We start from the raw sequence: 14,810 nt of genomic DNA on the forward strand, positions 1-14,810 counted from the left end.
CTCCCAGACCCTCCAAATAGCACCAGCAGTTAGAATCGAGTGTTCAGACATCCAAGACTATAAGGGACATTTTATTGAAACCACCATAACCAGTATTTGCCAAAATCTGTTCATATTTGAACCCATGTACTGCTATACTGCTAAGCTGGGTCTTAGTTAAGTTAAAACTAAGAAAGGACAAACCAGAGAGTTTAGAGAAGAGATTTGTGGAGGGAAAAAAAAGCAAAGACGAAGTCCTGGTCATTTAGTTTCCGCATGTGAGTAAGGTCATTCAGTGCTTGTCTGTCCACGCCTGGTTTGTTAACAAGATTCCAGTTCCATCCACATTGCTGCCAGTGGCTAGACTTGGGGTATCTTTACAGCCAAACAGGACCCCACACTTTCATATTGACCCATACACTAATGAATTCAGACTGTTTCCAACTCTTGGTTGTTGTGATAAGTGCTTCAGTAAAAATTTGGGGAGGATGGATTAGAAGCTCACACTGTGATCTTCCCTGAATGCTCATGACTGTTTAGTTTATCAAACTTTCTCACTGACTTTTCAGATTCATTGTATCCCCTAAACCAAAAGCATCATTGCTTTCCAGTTTGTGTCTGGCAGCTACATTGTCTGGATTCCCTGAATGCTTCCTGCTGGTTCACACTCCTGTGATCTCACTTTCTTATCAGTCCACCTCTCCTTCATCACACTGTAGACACCATGTTTAAGAGTCGAGGTTTAAGACTTTTAAGACTTAGAGATCTAGGTGACTTTATCTCCTCCGTGTATAATATCTTGTCAATGATATTGTTTGACTCCTCACTATGTGACCTTGACAGGCCTTGTGCATAATCCTCCTGCCTCTGCATCATCAGTGCTAAGGTCACAAGAACTCGCCATTATATCTAGCAAAGACTTAGCAATTTTTTCCAAAGTTTAGAATCAAACCCAAGGCCCCATGCATGCGAGATGATCACTCTACCACTGAGCTACGGTTATACCCTTGATTGTTTAAAACTGCTTTAACTTAGTACTTGAAGTCACTAGTGTTTGAGGTTTTGCAAACCTCTAATGGCTCAAGCCAACTTCAGAACTTATGAGCCATTTATTTTTGGCTTATCCTTACTCCAAGGGAAATGTGAAGGTTTCTCTGATATAATGATTTGTTTCCCTTCCTGTAAACAAGGTTCATTTCCCAATTCCTTTGCCTCCAGATATTAACACTGGAGCAATTAGTTCTATGCTCACCACGGGTAACCATCTTGGGATTGTATCCCCAAGGCCTCTCCAAAACTAATAAATAGCCCCTTTCAGCCCCTTTCTTCATGAAACTGAGGTTCAAGCATCAGTTTTCAGAAACCATGGACCAATCACAGCACAAAGAGTCTTAAATTCTGTCTTCTGATTTATAGGACTGAAGACCCAAGAAAGAAGCTCCTACTCTCCACCTGTAGCCCATAAAACAAGTCACAAAGTCCTGTTTTTAAAAACTAACAGACTGAATTTTTATCCTGTATATGAGAAAAATGAAGGCAGCAGAACTAGAGCCACACAGAGCAGAGGGTAAGATCTGTCTGTCTGTCTGTCTGTCTCTCTCTCTCTCTCTCTCTCTCTCTCTCTCTCTCTCTCTCTCTCTCTCTCTCTCTCTCCCCTTCTCCTTCTCTTTCTCTCTCTCCTTCTCTCTCCCTCTCTCTCTGTCTCTCTCTGTCTCTCTCTCCCTCTTTCTCTGTCTCTCCCTCCCTCTCTGTCTCTCTCCCCATCTGTCTGTCTCTCCCTCTTTCCCTCTCTGTCTCTCTATCTCTCTGTCTCTCTCCCCCATCTGTTCATCTCTCTGTGTGTCTCTCTATCTCTCTGTGTGTGTGTGTCTGTCTGTCTCTCTCCCCCCTCCACTTGCCCCTCTCTCTTCTCCCTCATCCTCTCTCATCTTTTCACTCACACTATCTCTTACTTCAAAGTACTACCACGTGCCCTACATGCAGTTCTCCATCCACAAGGATGGCTGCACAGATGAGACAAGAAGCCCATAACCATGTCCCCACTCACAGAGGAATTGACAAAGCCTTTTTTCTGCAAGCATAGAGTTCTTTTTATGGCTCACATTACATTCTTTACACACACAAAGCACATACTAGAGGGGCTTATATCTCTGCAGCCATCTAACCACAACCACCCTGCAGGGTAAGGAATCTCCTTTGTGCAGAGAATTTGCTGTGTGTGCCCTGTACTGATTCGGGGAGTAAGCCTCCCTTTCACTTGGACAATCACATCTCAAAGGCATTCTCAGGCACTGTGAAATCTGCAGCTATGTGGGTTACAAAAAGCTGTGGTAGTCTCCTGTTCCCTCTCAGATATCAAAAGACCACCCTTGCCCCTCCACAGCTAGATACCTTCTTTGATAAAGAAACCCTAGCCATCACCTACCCCACTTTATCAGCTCTAAAACATTCAGAGCCAGGCTTCTAAGGCTTCTTTGGGTGACTTCCAGGATGAGGAATCTTCTGCCTCTCCAGGTCTCTTTGCTGGCATGGCACTTGCTTGGGGTACCCACCTCATTCTGTCTGCTGCTCTCTAATACCTGACATGGACAATCTCCTCTTGCAGAGAAACCAAAACTAATTCACCCCCACGCTCCTCTCTCCTGTGCAATTGCAACTCAGGGTCTGACACAGACCGGTCACCAACCATCTCAGCATCCTAGGCCCTTCTCTGTTGGTACAGGATGAGCTGAGGCTTCTCCTAAGGAAGGAGCAGAACCAGGCTCCAGATGGAGAGGTCACTGGAAGCCATGCAGTTTTTCCTTTCTCCCACCTAAGCAAAATTTCCTATAAAAAAATTGAGTAAAATATATCAGAAGATTGAACTGGTTAAGGATAGGTCTTCCATAGCCCTTTCCACAAGTCTCCAATTTATAATCATATGTTAGGGTTGTAGAAATATGCCCCCATGTGGAATTTCAGGCTTTTGACCAGAATCCTTGGTGAGATGAGCATTATCACCCTTGCTTGATATGTGAGAGAGCTGTTGGGGAAGGAGGTTTGGAGGTACCAAATTCCAGCCCTACCAGTTACCAGGTAAGAAAATCTGTGAAATCCATTAGCCTTCTAAACACTTCTGTGGCCCTATCTATAAAATGGGACAAAAGAAAATGTCTTTCATGAAGTAAATGACTTAGTAACAACTAGCCAAATAGGGGTGGTTTGTGTCTTCAACAGCAGCTGTGGTTTTTGAACCAGAGCTTTTCTGTTACTCTGGGAACTTGTCAGCTGGGTTCCCCATGGGTGTGTTGAATCCCTTCTCCCCCTCCCTCTGGCTTTTCTAGATCTTGATATCCTATGATTTTCTGAGTCTTTGTTCTTCTTCTTCTTCTTCTTCTTCTTCTTCTTCTTCTTCTTCTACTACTACTACTACTACTACTACTACTACTACTACTACTACTACTACTACTACTATTACTACTTCTTCTTTTCCTTCTCTTTCTCCTCCTTCCTCTTCTCCTCCTCCTCCTTCCTTCTTCCTCTTCTTCCTCCTCTTCCTCTTCCTCCCCCTCCCCTGCACCTATGTGGGTTACAGAAAGCTCTGCCACTCTGTCTCTCTCTATCTCTTTGTCTCTCTGTCTCGGTGTGTGTGTGTGTGTGTGTGTGTTTCTCAGGAGAGAATCCAAGTTTTCACACATCTAAACCATCCCTGTTTATATTTATAATGACTACACTGAGATTTTAGATTTGTTTGTTTGTGTTTATTTATTTTTTCTTCAGTAAAGTCTGATATCACACTGTTATCCCAACTATTTCTGAAATTTGACTTTTTGGTTTTTTGCCTGTGTACCATACATGCCTGATCCCTGTTTGATTTGGGCTTTCATTTTTGTCTACTTTTTGTATGTTTGTTTGTTGTTTGAGACAGGGTTTCATTGTGTAACTCTGGCTGCCCTACAACTTGCCATATAAACCAGGCTTGACTCAAACATGCTGTTTTCTGAGTGTTCAGATTAAAGAAGACATGGGCCACCTACCCCTGGCTTGGTTCTGTCTTCTGTTTTGCTTAAACTAGGCTGTTGTTGTTGGGGATTCTTTTTTGTTGGTAGTATTTTGGGATTGGTTTTGGGTCGGGGAAGGTTGGTTGGTTGGTTGGTTGGTTGGTTGGTTGGTTGGTTGGTTGTGTTGTGTTGTGTTGGGTTGTGTTGTGTTGGGTTGGGTTGGGTTGGGTTAGTTTGGTTTGCTTTGGTTTGGTTTCAGAGCAGAGGTGCTTTTGTTTGGTTGGTTTGATTGTACAGCAATGATCTTGCTATGTAACCCTGGCTGGCCTAGAACTTCCTGTGTCAACCAGACAGGCCTCAAACTGCAATGATTCTATTGCCTCTCCCTCCTAAAGGTTGACAGGGGCTCTGGGCCTCTGGCAGACGCACTACAACCTTACCATTGGTTCCATTCATTTGTTAACTTTTCTCTTTTCCATAAAGAAAGACTAATTTATTGAAAGAACATTCCGCAGATTACTTAGAATAATTTTGTTTTAAACTCTTGAGTAAGTCCAAGTGAGTAGTTTAGTCTGCCTTTCTATTCCAAGGAAGAGAGCAATATTTGCTATGAATACTACACAGTAGGCAGATTAGAATCACCATAATTGAGTGCTAATTACATGGCATTACAGTTAAGCATGAATTATACAGTTTTAGTATGGAATGTAGTACGGATTATACAGTAAAGGAAAGAGGCTTGAGATGCTTCTCATGGTAGAGCATTTCTCTAGTGTACATGAGGCGTTAGGCTCAAACTCCAGTGCTCAGAAAGAAAGAAAGAAAGAAAGAAAGAAAGAAAGAAAGAAAGAAAGAAAGAAAGAAAGAAAGAAAGAAAACTTGTTCTAAAATGAAAAAGACATACTTTTTATAGGGGAACACACTGTATATCAACAAAAGCAATGAGGGAGAAATACTACTTGCTGAAGATCATAATCTTTAAGAATAAAGGGAAGAGGCAGGTGTGATGGTACACACCTTAATCTCAGCACTTGAGCAGCAGAGTCAGGCAGATCTAGGTGACTTCAAGACCGCCTGGTTCTGACGAATGAGTTCTAGGTCAACCAGAGTTATATAGTGAGATCCTGTCTCAAAGAAAGAGAGACAGAGAGAGACAGAGACAGAAAGAAAGCAAAGAGAGAAAGAAAGAAATAAAGAAAGAAAGAAAGAAAGAAAGAAAGAAAGAAAGGAAGGAAGGAAGGAAGGAAGGAAGGAAGGAAGGAAGGAAGGAAGGAAGGAAGAAGAAAGGAAGGAAGGAAGAAAGGAAGAAAGGAAGGAAAAAAGAAAGGAAGGAAGAAAGAAAGGGGAAAGACTTAAGAAGGTATAAAATTACATTGCTTGATGTTAAGAAATAACAATAAGTTATAACAATACCTTAAAGAACATTTCCCTGCCACATTAAGTGAATAAGGATTATTGAATCAAAAAGGAAAATATGAACACAATGTTCCAAAGAAGTTGTGTTTGCTTGGGGAAATTTCTGGATGATTTTCCCTCCCAATTCATTTTTCTGCAGTGTGTGTGTGTGTGTGTGTGTGTGTGTGTGTGTGTGTGTGTGTCTGTGTGTGTGTGTGTGTGTGTGTGTGTGTTACACAGCTGGAGATGTAGCTCAGGAGTGAAGTACTTACCTGCACACAAAGCACTGGATTCAATCTGAGTTTGAGTTTCTTTTTAGGGATGGAAGGAGCAAAGTCTTGTCATGTTGTTCCAGCTGGCTTCAGCCTCCCAGGCCTAAGCAGTTAACCTCAGTCTCCTGAGTAGCAGAGAGTATGGGCGAGTGCTCACCTAGCTCTAAGATACTTTTAATGCTAAGAAAGCAGTTGGGTTTGCTTATGCTGACTCTGTATCTAACAAGAGTGCTTGGTAAGCCATTGTTGGTGCTCACATTGCAGAAAACTGGGAAATGGATGGAGGCAACCAGAGTGGCGACTCTGAGTTCCTACTTCTGGGACTCTCAGAGGTTCCTGAACATCAGCACATCCTGTTCGGAACCTTCCTGTCCATGTACCTGGTCACAGTGGTAGGAAATGTGCTCATCATCCTGGCCATTGGCTCTGACTCTCACCTGCATACTCCCATGTATTTCTTCCTGGCCAACCTCTCCTTCACTGACCTCTTCTTTGTCACCAACACTATCCCCAAGATGCTGGTGAACCTTCAGTCCCAGAACAAAGCTATCTCCTACACAGGATGTCTGACACAGCTCTTCTTCCTGGTGTCTTTGGTAGCCTTGGACAATCTCATCCTGGCTGTCATGGCCTATGACCGCTATGTGGCCATCTGTCGCCCTCTTCATTACACTACAGCCATGAGCCCCAAGCTTTGTATCTCCCTTCTCATCTTGTGCTGGATCCTGTCTGTCCTCTATGGCCTCATCCACACCCTCCTCATGACCAGAGTAACCTTCTGTGGGTCTCGGAAAATCCACTACATCTTCTGTGAAATGTACGTCCTGCTGAGGCTTGCATGCTCTGACACCCATATCAATCACACGATGCTGATCGCCACGGGCTGCTTCATCTTCCTTGTTCCTTTTGGATTCATGATCATGTCCTATGTCTGGATCGTCAGAGCTATCCTGAGAATTCCTTCAGCCTCTAACAAGTACAAAGCCTTTTCCACCTGTGCGTCCCATCTGGCTGTGGTGGCTCTCTTCTATGGGACACTTTGTATGGTGTATCTGAAACCCCTGCACACTTACTCCATGAAAGACTCAGTAGCCACCGTGATGTATGCAGTGGTGACACCCATGATGAACCCTTTCATCTACAGCTTGAGGAACAAGGACATGCATGGGGCTCTAGGAAAACTGCTCAGAAAGCCGCTTCAGAAGCTAGCCTGAGGGTTGTTGGGAAATTGGGAGATGAAGTGGGGAGCATATGGCCTTCAATATATGCAGCCATCACCCTGCAGGTTATGCAGGAGTATTGGCACACAGCTCTGACTTGAAATAAAACCTCTGTGGTGATGGAAAGACACCCTTCAGACCTCACCATCTTTGGTAATAAATAAGGTCACACTAATGCCAACCCTAGAATATTGCACTGTCAGATTTTTTTCAATGTGCCTGACCATTGGACCATATTCTGGCTTTTCCAGATAGACCCAGTTATGACATACAGACACCTCTTGTTGTATCTCATATACACCAAGTGCACAAAAAAGCAATAGTGGCTGATTATTGGTCATTGAGCTATGGTGGTTCGGAAGAAATTCTTTAGAGATGAATCAATAGAGCCAGAGGGGTGTAAGACTGTATGTAGAATGCAAGGTTCAGTTGATGTGGAAATCATTCTGCTGTTCATTAACATATTTTACTGAATGTCCATTAAAACCTTCAAACTGGGTTGCAAGCATAAATGTGGAGATCACAGCTAATTGTGAGAAATAAGTAAAATTGTATGTAAATGAACCTACCTCATCAGTTGAAAGGCAAAGTTTCCCACACTGATTTGAATATGTGTATCTATCTGATTAAGACATAAATACTAGGGCTAGAGAGATGGTTCGGGCGATTAAGGGCACTTGCTGCTCTTCCAGAGGACCCAGGTTCCATTCCCACATGACAACTCACAACTGTCTACAACTCCAGCTTCAGGGAATTCAATTCCCTCTTCTGACCTTTGTGTGAACCAGGCACAGATATACATGCAGGTAAAATAGTCATACACATAAAATTAAACTAATCTTTTAAAAAATAAAATAAATAAACAAAAGGAAAAAAAGATGCTACAGCTGGGGATGAAGCTCAAAGTAGAACATTTGCTGAGCATATATGAGGGTATGGTTCAGGGAGAGAAAGAGAGAGGGAGGGGGATAGATGGGGAACAGAGAGAGGAGAGAGATGGAGGGAGAGGGAGTAGGAGAAGGGAGAAATGGAGAGGGGAGGAGAGGAAAGGGGAAGGAGAGAGAGGGAGAGAGAAAGGAGAAAGAGAGGAAAAAGGGAGAGGAGAGGGAGAGAGAGAACACTAAAATAATTAAATAAACAACAAAGCTCGAAGGTAAAGGGTTACAAATTGGCAGACACCATATTTTAAGTAAAATATTGCTATAGTAACAGTAGACAACAGATATTAAGATGGAAAAGGTGGACCTCAGCAAGATTATGAATGAAAGTCTCCATCTCTCTGACCAAAAAAATTATCACTCACATAAAACAGCCTGTTACTAAAATAAGATGTTTTATTCAAACCTCATAATAGCAATGAAGATAAACCTGTCTATAGTGATTGCACAAAATATAAAAAGGAAAGACCTGAGGCATTTTCACAGTGAAATGCATCACAGGAACACAGGAGGGAAAAGAAGACACCACTATCTGCTCCCCAACTTCAGACACAGTTTGCTCAGCTGCCTCATGCTGGTTTGTATTCCTTTTTATGCCATAAGCCAAAATAAACCAGTCCTTCCTTTAAGGGAGAGAAACAAAGAACAAAATTGTCCAGAAAACAAGATACAAAGTGATGGTGGCAAATACACACCTGTGAATAATTAATTACCTTAAAGATAAACAGATATGGTTCTCCAATCAAAACACATACAGTAACCGGAAGGATAGAGGGTGTGGGATTCAACCAAATGCTGTCTATAAGAAACTCACTTTACTTCAAAGGATACATACAGATTGAGAGTAAACAGGTAAATGGGCAAAGAAATATTCATGTGTGTGTGTGTGTGTGTGTGTGTGTGTGTGTGTGTGTGTGTGTGTGTGTGTGTATCTTCCAAGGAACTAGAAACTGTAGCTGTGTTTATTTCAGACAATTAGTTGATGTAAACATAGTCAAACAGAAAGTCAAACACAAAAAAAGAGACAACAAAGGTCTCTTAAATAATGATAAAGGAACAAGTTTACCAAAAGATATACAGTTGTAAATATTTGTGCACACAACATCAGAGTATCTAAATGCATAAATCGTTAAATGACTTGAAGAAGAGAAATTGCAACCACCGTAGTCCCTGAACACCCACTCTTATCGATTAGAAGACCATCAGAAGATGAGCCTTGGCCTTTGTCCCAGTGACAACACAGAAAACTGACAGAAAAAACTCCAAAGAGGAAGAATTTGTTTTGACCATTTCAGGAACCTCAGACCACCGTGGAAGGGAAGGCCGGCAGCTGGGGCAGCTCCAACCACGGCAGTGAGAGCTTACAGCACAGCATATTGGTAAGGAAACAGTGAGAGCCCAGGCCTGCCCTAGCCAGACCACAGTCCCATCCTTTTGGGACTTTCCATTCATTTCCAAAATGAGCTACTGGCCAAGTATTCAAACATGATCCTATGGGGAACACTTTACATTCAAACCATGTGGATTTAAAATTCACTTTAGACTAAATGAACCTATGCCTATCCAGAGTCATCTCTCCACAATCAGCAGAATGTGTACTGTTCCAGAGCTCAGTCCCGGTTCATGTGAAATCACCCTGGCTAGCTCAGTCTATTCTGTGTAAGGAAACACCGGAGGTTGAGCACTTTGTTTTACAAAGAAAGAACAAAAAGAAATTTCAAGGCTGGTGAGATGTGGGACAATAGTTAAAAGTATTTGATATTTCCCCCCAAGGACCAGAGTTGCTTCCTGTCACACACACTGAGCTGCCCACAACCCCCCATAGACCCAGGAGATCCTATGCCCTCTTCTGGCTTCCACAGGTACCTGCACACACTCGGTGTACATTCACAGAAACACACATATGCCCATACATGTGTTTAAAAATGAAAATAAATCTTTTTAAATAAGAGTCCTTCCTCACAGTTCTGGAAGCTGTAAAATCGAAGACAATGGTGCCTGTAAGGACCAGTCACTCCAAGTCAGTATAAAACACACCCAAACACCAAGTTCCCAGCACCAAGGAGATTTATCACCTAAGAGGAATGAGGGTGGAGGGGTTGACTCTCCTGGGACAGAGGCAGTAAGCAGGTGTCTCTACAGGTGGGACAGTCAAGAAGAAAGTGCCAAGTCTGAGCTGGGATGAGTTAGTAAGTTCTGATTGCCCAGGTTAGCCGCTAAAACCAAATAATGAATTTCGATTGGTGGGCATTGATGTTTAGTCTCAGGAATGAGTCAGTGGCCAAATAAGGGAACAGACCTTGGGGGCTAGCTTTAGTGATCTGTTTAGCAAGGGGGAGGGAAGGAAACAGGGCAAAACCTGCCAGCTCCCGTGTTTGTCCTGCTTCCAAGACTCTGCCTTCTGCATCCTCCAGCGGGAAGAGATGCTGTGACTACAAACTGCAAAAAAGGCGAGCTCACTGCCACATAAAGATTCTTTTACATGGGTATGTCCACTCACAAGAGGAATCCTTGTTCCTGATCCCCTTAGAGGCCCGTCTCTTACTACTACAGGTCGGCCATTAAATTTCAATGCACAGCTAAAGGGGAAACACTCAGACCTTATCATCAACCCAACAGGGAGGTGTTAGGGGGTATTCTGGATAAGGTTAATTATGCATTATACATCACAGGCCATACATTATTACACATCATTTAATTACACATTATGGCCCCACCTTGTTGAGTCACCAGATGTGGGATATACTGGGAATGGTCTTTGGAAGAGAGGGCTTCGAAACCAAGGCCACCCTTGCCACTGGGGCACAGGGAGCCCAGTGTGTTGGACTATTGCTGGTGTTATTCTCTTGGGGAATGGGGGTTAATTTGGTTTTGGACAGAGTCTCACTATGTATACCAGGCTGATTTTAAAAGTCATAATCCTCCTGCTTCAGCATCCTGAGTGCTGAGAGTACAGGTGTGTACCACCACACGTAGCTAGACAGTCTGTTATTTCAAACCTGGGTCCTTGGGGAAAGCAACCAATGTCACTAACCTCTATAGATCATCTCTTCATCTCAAATATACTTGATTTTATTGGATCTAAGTCTCGGATACTGGGAGCCTAAGAGGACCTATAAAGTCTGGCTCTCAGGCTGGGAGATCTGAATGGAGTTCACTCACCAGCCCTCTCCCTCACTACCCTGCACTGCACCCCGGGTCAGGACCCAAAGAGCCCCACTAGGGTCATTTTCCACCAGAGGTGATGGGCTGAGTTCCTCAAACCCACTCAAGGACAAGCTGTGTCCTTGGAACACTCTGGCCCCTCACCCTTGGCCTCTGCTGTATCTCCCGTAGTTTCAGAGCGCGGAGGACCTCGGATCTGTACCTTGTCCATCCTCACTTCCCAGAGGAACTGACCAAAGGAGCAAACACACCCTGTCTGACAGCCTTGCAGAAGCAGTGGGTGAAAAAGCCCAGAGCTCCCTGATCCCCCGCGTGCATCCTCTCGTTCTGCAGTCTTCGCACTCCATCTAGCGGCGACGTTCAGAATCGCATGCGTCTTAGACAAAATTCTGCGGTTGTAATCCTCCGTTGCAGAAGAGCGAGCATAAATGCTGTAGATCATCTCTCGCTGAAAAGAGGCATACCCACCACCCCACCCTACCCCACTCTACCCCGCGTCTCCAACTTTCCTAAAATTAAGTCATTCTGCCCCACAATGGCCAGCTGGTGCCGACTCCAAGCTCTCTGAATTCTCGTTTGCAAAAGCATTTGATGCAAGGATGTAAAATGAAACCCAAGAAGATTAACTCTAGGATTATACTGGAAAAATAATATACAAACGCGACGACCTATCAGTCCTTAGACCACCAAAGTTATTTGATGAAACAACACTTGCTGAAAGAACCCAGATGTCCTTCAACATAGTAATGGATACAGAAAGTGTGGTACATTTACACAGTGGAGTATACTACTCAGCTATTAGAAAGAATGACTTCATGAAATTTGTAGGCAAATGGATGGAACTAGAGACTATCATCCCAAGTGAGGTAACACAGTCACAAAAGAACACACTTGGTATGCACTCACTGGTTATCAAATACTAGCCCCAAAAAGTACTGAATACCTAAGAAACAATTCATAGACCTTATGAAGTTCAAAAAGAAGGAAAACCAAAATGGGGATGCCTCAGTCCTTCTTAGAAGGGAAAACAAAACACTCACAGGAGGAAATGCAAGGTCAAATAGAGGAGCAGGGATTGAAGAAAAGATTATTCAGAGGCTACCTCACCTTGGGATCCACCCCATATGCAGCCACCAAATCCAAGCAGTATTGCTGATGCCAAGAAGTACTTACTGGCAGGAACCAGATAGAAATGACTCCTTAGGGGCTCTACCAAACTTATACAGATACAGCCTAGCATGTTTGCTGGTAACCATCGGACTGAACATGGGGACCACAATGAAGGTGCTAAAGAAAGGACTGAAGGAGCTGAAAGGGGTTGCAACCTCATGGGAAGAACAACATTATCAACCAACCAAACCCTCCAAAACTCCCATGAACTAAAACCCCAACCATTGAGCACACATCGAGAGATCTATTGATACAGGTGCATATGAAGCTGAAGATAGCAGTGTCTGGCATCAACGTGAGAAGAGGCTTTTGGTCCAGGGAGGGCATGTTTTCCCAATGTACGGGAATGCCAAGGCAATGGAGAGGAGAAGGGAATTAGAAGGGAGTGCACCTTTGCAAAGGCAACTGGAGGGGAGGGGAGATGGGAGGGGGAGAAAAGGGATAACATCTCAAATGGAAATACAAAGTATCTAATTTAAAAAGTACACTACACACACCACTCTAAACTAAGTTTCTTCAAAATTAAATTCGAGAACATCCAAAAAATGTGCAAGTTGTCTTTCTATGAGATTATGACAATGGGAGAAAGGTGTCCCATCAGATTCATTTGCATGTGCATGGACTATAATTACTAGTTATTAGTAATCTGAAACTTGCAGAATTGTAAAATGACTCCAAGAGATTCTGAATCAGATAACACAGGAAGGTGCACCCAGGACAATGCAGTTTCATTGAAGAACAAATTATTTTCCTCATGTCGCTTGAATAAAATATTCTTTCATCTCTCGAGGCATTGTTAGCTAATTTGTCTATTTCCTGTAGCCGGGCGTACTCTTCACTGATGCAACACACAGTTTTGAATGCACAAGAATTTTCTTCTAATTTTTATAAAGAATAGAAAGAGGAGAGCCCACAACAGGCTGAGGAAGTATTCCCAACATAAAGACTAAACTAACAGCCCCTTTACTGACAAATTAAACACACACACACACACACACACACACACACACACACACACACACACACCATCACCACCACCATCAAAAAGAAAAAAAATTAAAGAAAGAGGTACTCAAATCTCTTGGAGAGAGCTGGTCTCCCAGGAGTGCTGTCACTCCTAAGTTCACAAGTGAGACCAGCCCTTTTGCTCCAATAACTGGACAAAGAGGGACCTTCCAGGAGACCACAGGGCACAGGAATCTCAGAGCACCCAGAGACAGGATCCTTCAGGTTTCCATCAGCACCGCAGAGCCACCCCTGTGACACAGCTCTCCACACCCAAATCCCACCCGGAGAGTACTGGTCTCCCCTGAGTGCTGACACACCTCAGACCAAGGGCTCATTGGGTCACAGCCTCACAGGAGTGCCAGTCTGAAACAGAAAGACAAGCTAAAACCAGAAATAACCAGATGGCAAGAGTCAAGCACAAGAATATAAGCAACAGAAACCAAGGCTAGGGCATCATCAGAACCCAGTTATCCCACTACATCAAGTCCTGGGTACCCCAACACACCAGTAAAGCAAGATTCAGACTTAAAATCACATCTCAAGCTGATGATAGAGAACTTTAAGAAGGACATAAATAATTCTCTTAAAGAAATACACAACACAGGTTAAACAGGTAGAAGCCTTTAAAGGGGAAACATAAAAATCCCTTAAAGAATTACAGGAAAACACAACCAAACAGGTGAAGAAATTGAAGGAAATTATCCAGGATCTAAAAATGGAAATAGAAACAATAAAGAAGTCACAAAAGGAAACAACTCGGGAGACAGAAAGCCTATGAAAGAGATCATGAGTCACAGATGCAAGCATCACCAACAGAATACAAGAGATAGAAGAGAGAATCTCGAGGGCAAAAGACACCATAAAAATAACTGACACACTAGTCAAAGAAAATGCAAAAATCTCCTAACCCCAAACATCCAGGAAATCAAGGACACAATGAGAAGATCAAACCTGAGGATAATAGGTATAGAAGGCAGCAGACTCCCAACTTAAAGGGCAGTAAATAACAAACAAAATTATAGAAGAAAACGTCTCTAACCTAAAGAAAGAGATGCCCATGAACATACAAGAAGCCTACAGAACTCCAAATAGACTGGACCAGAAAAAGAATGCCTCTCATCACATAATAGTCAAAACACCAAATGCACAAAACAAAAGAATATTAAAAAGCAGTAAGGGGAAAAGATCAAGTAACATATAAAGGCAGACCTATCAGAATTACACCAAATTTTCACCAGAGACTCTGACAGCCAGAAGATCCAGGACAGACATCATACCGACCATAAGAGAACACAAATGCCAGCCCAGGCTACTATACATAGCAAAATTCTCCATTAATGTAGATGGAGAAACCAAGATATTCCATGACAAAAACAAATTTACACATTATCTTTCCACAAATCCAGCCCTATAAAGGATAATGGCAAACTCCAACACAAGGAGGGAAGCTACACACTAGAAATAACAAGAAAGTAATCTTCTTGCAACAAACCCAAAAGAAGATAGCAACACACACATAATTCCACCTCTAACAACAAAAATAAGAGAAAGGAACAATCATTATTCCTTAATATCTCTTAATATCAATGGACTCAATTCCACCAATAAAAAGACATAGGCTAACAGACGGGATACACAAACAGGACCCAGCATTTTGCTGCATACAGGAAACTCATCATCGTG

At 42.9% G+C, this 14,810-nt stretch overlaps 1 protein-coding gene across 1 annotated transcript; it reads left to right on the forward strand.

Annotated features, from left to right (window-relative positions):
* Nucleotides 1–5,881: 5,881 nt before the first annotated feature.
* On the forward strand, nt 5,882–6,840 carry LOC308425176 (olfactory receptor 1D2; the record flags this gene model as incomplete). Its single annotated transcript, XM_080922410.1, has 1 exon — nt 5,882–6,840. The coding sequence occupies exon 1, from the start codon at nt 5,902–5,904 to the stop codon at nt 6,838–6,840; it is 939 nt and encodes a 312-aa protein (XP_080778536.1). The 5' UTR covers nt 5,882–5,901.
* Between the last annotated feature and the right edge of the window lie 7,970 nt (nt 6,841–14,810).

The sequence above is a fragment of the Micromys minutus genome, assembly GCF_963924665.1.
Source record: "Micromys minutus genome assembly, chromosome: 10".
Classification (NCBI taxonomy): Eukaryota; Metazoa; Chordata; class Mammalia; order Rodentia; family Muridae; genus Micromys; species Micromys minutus.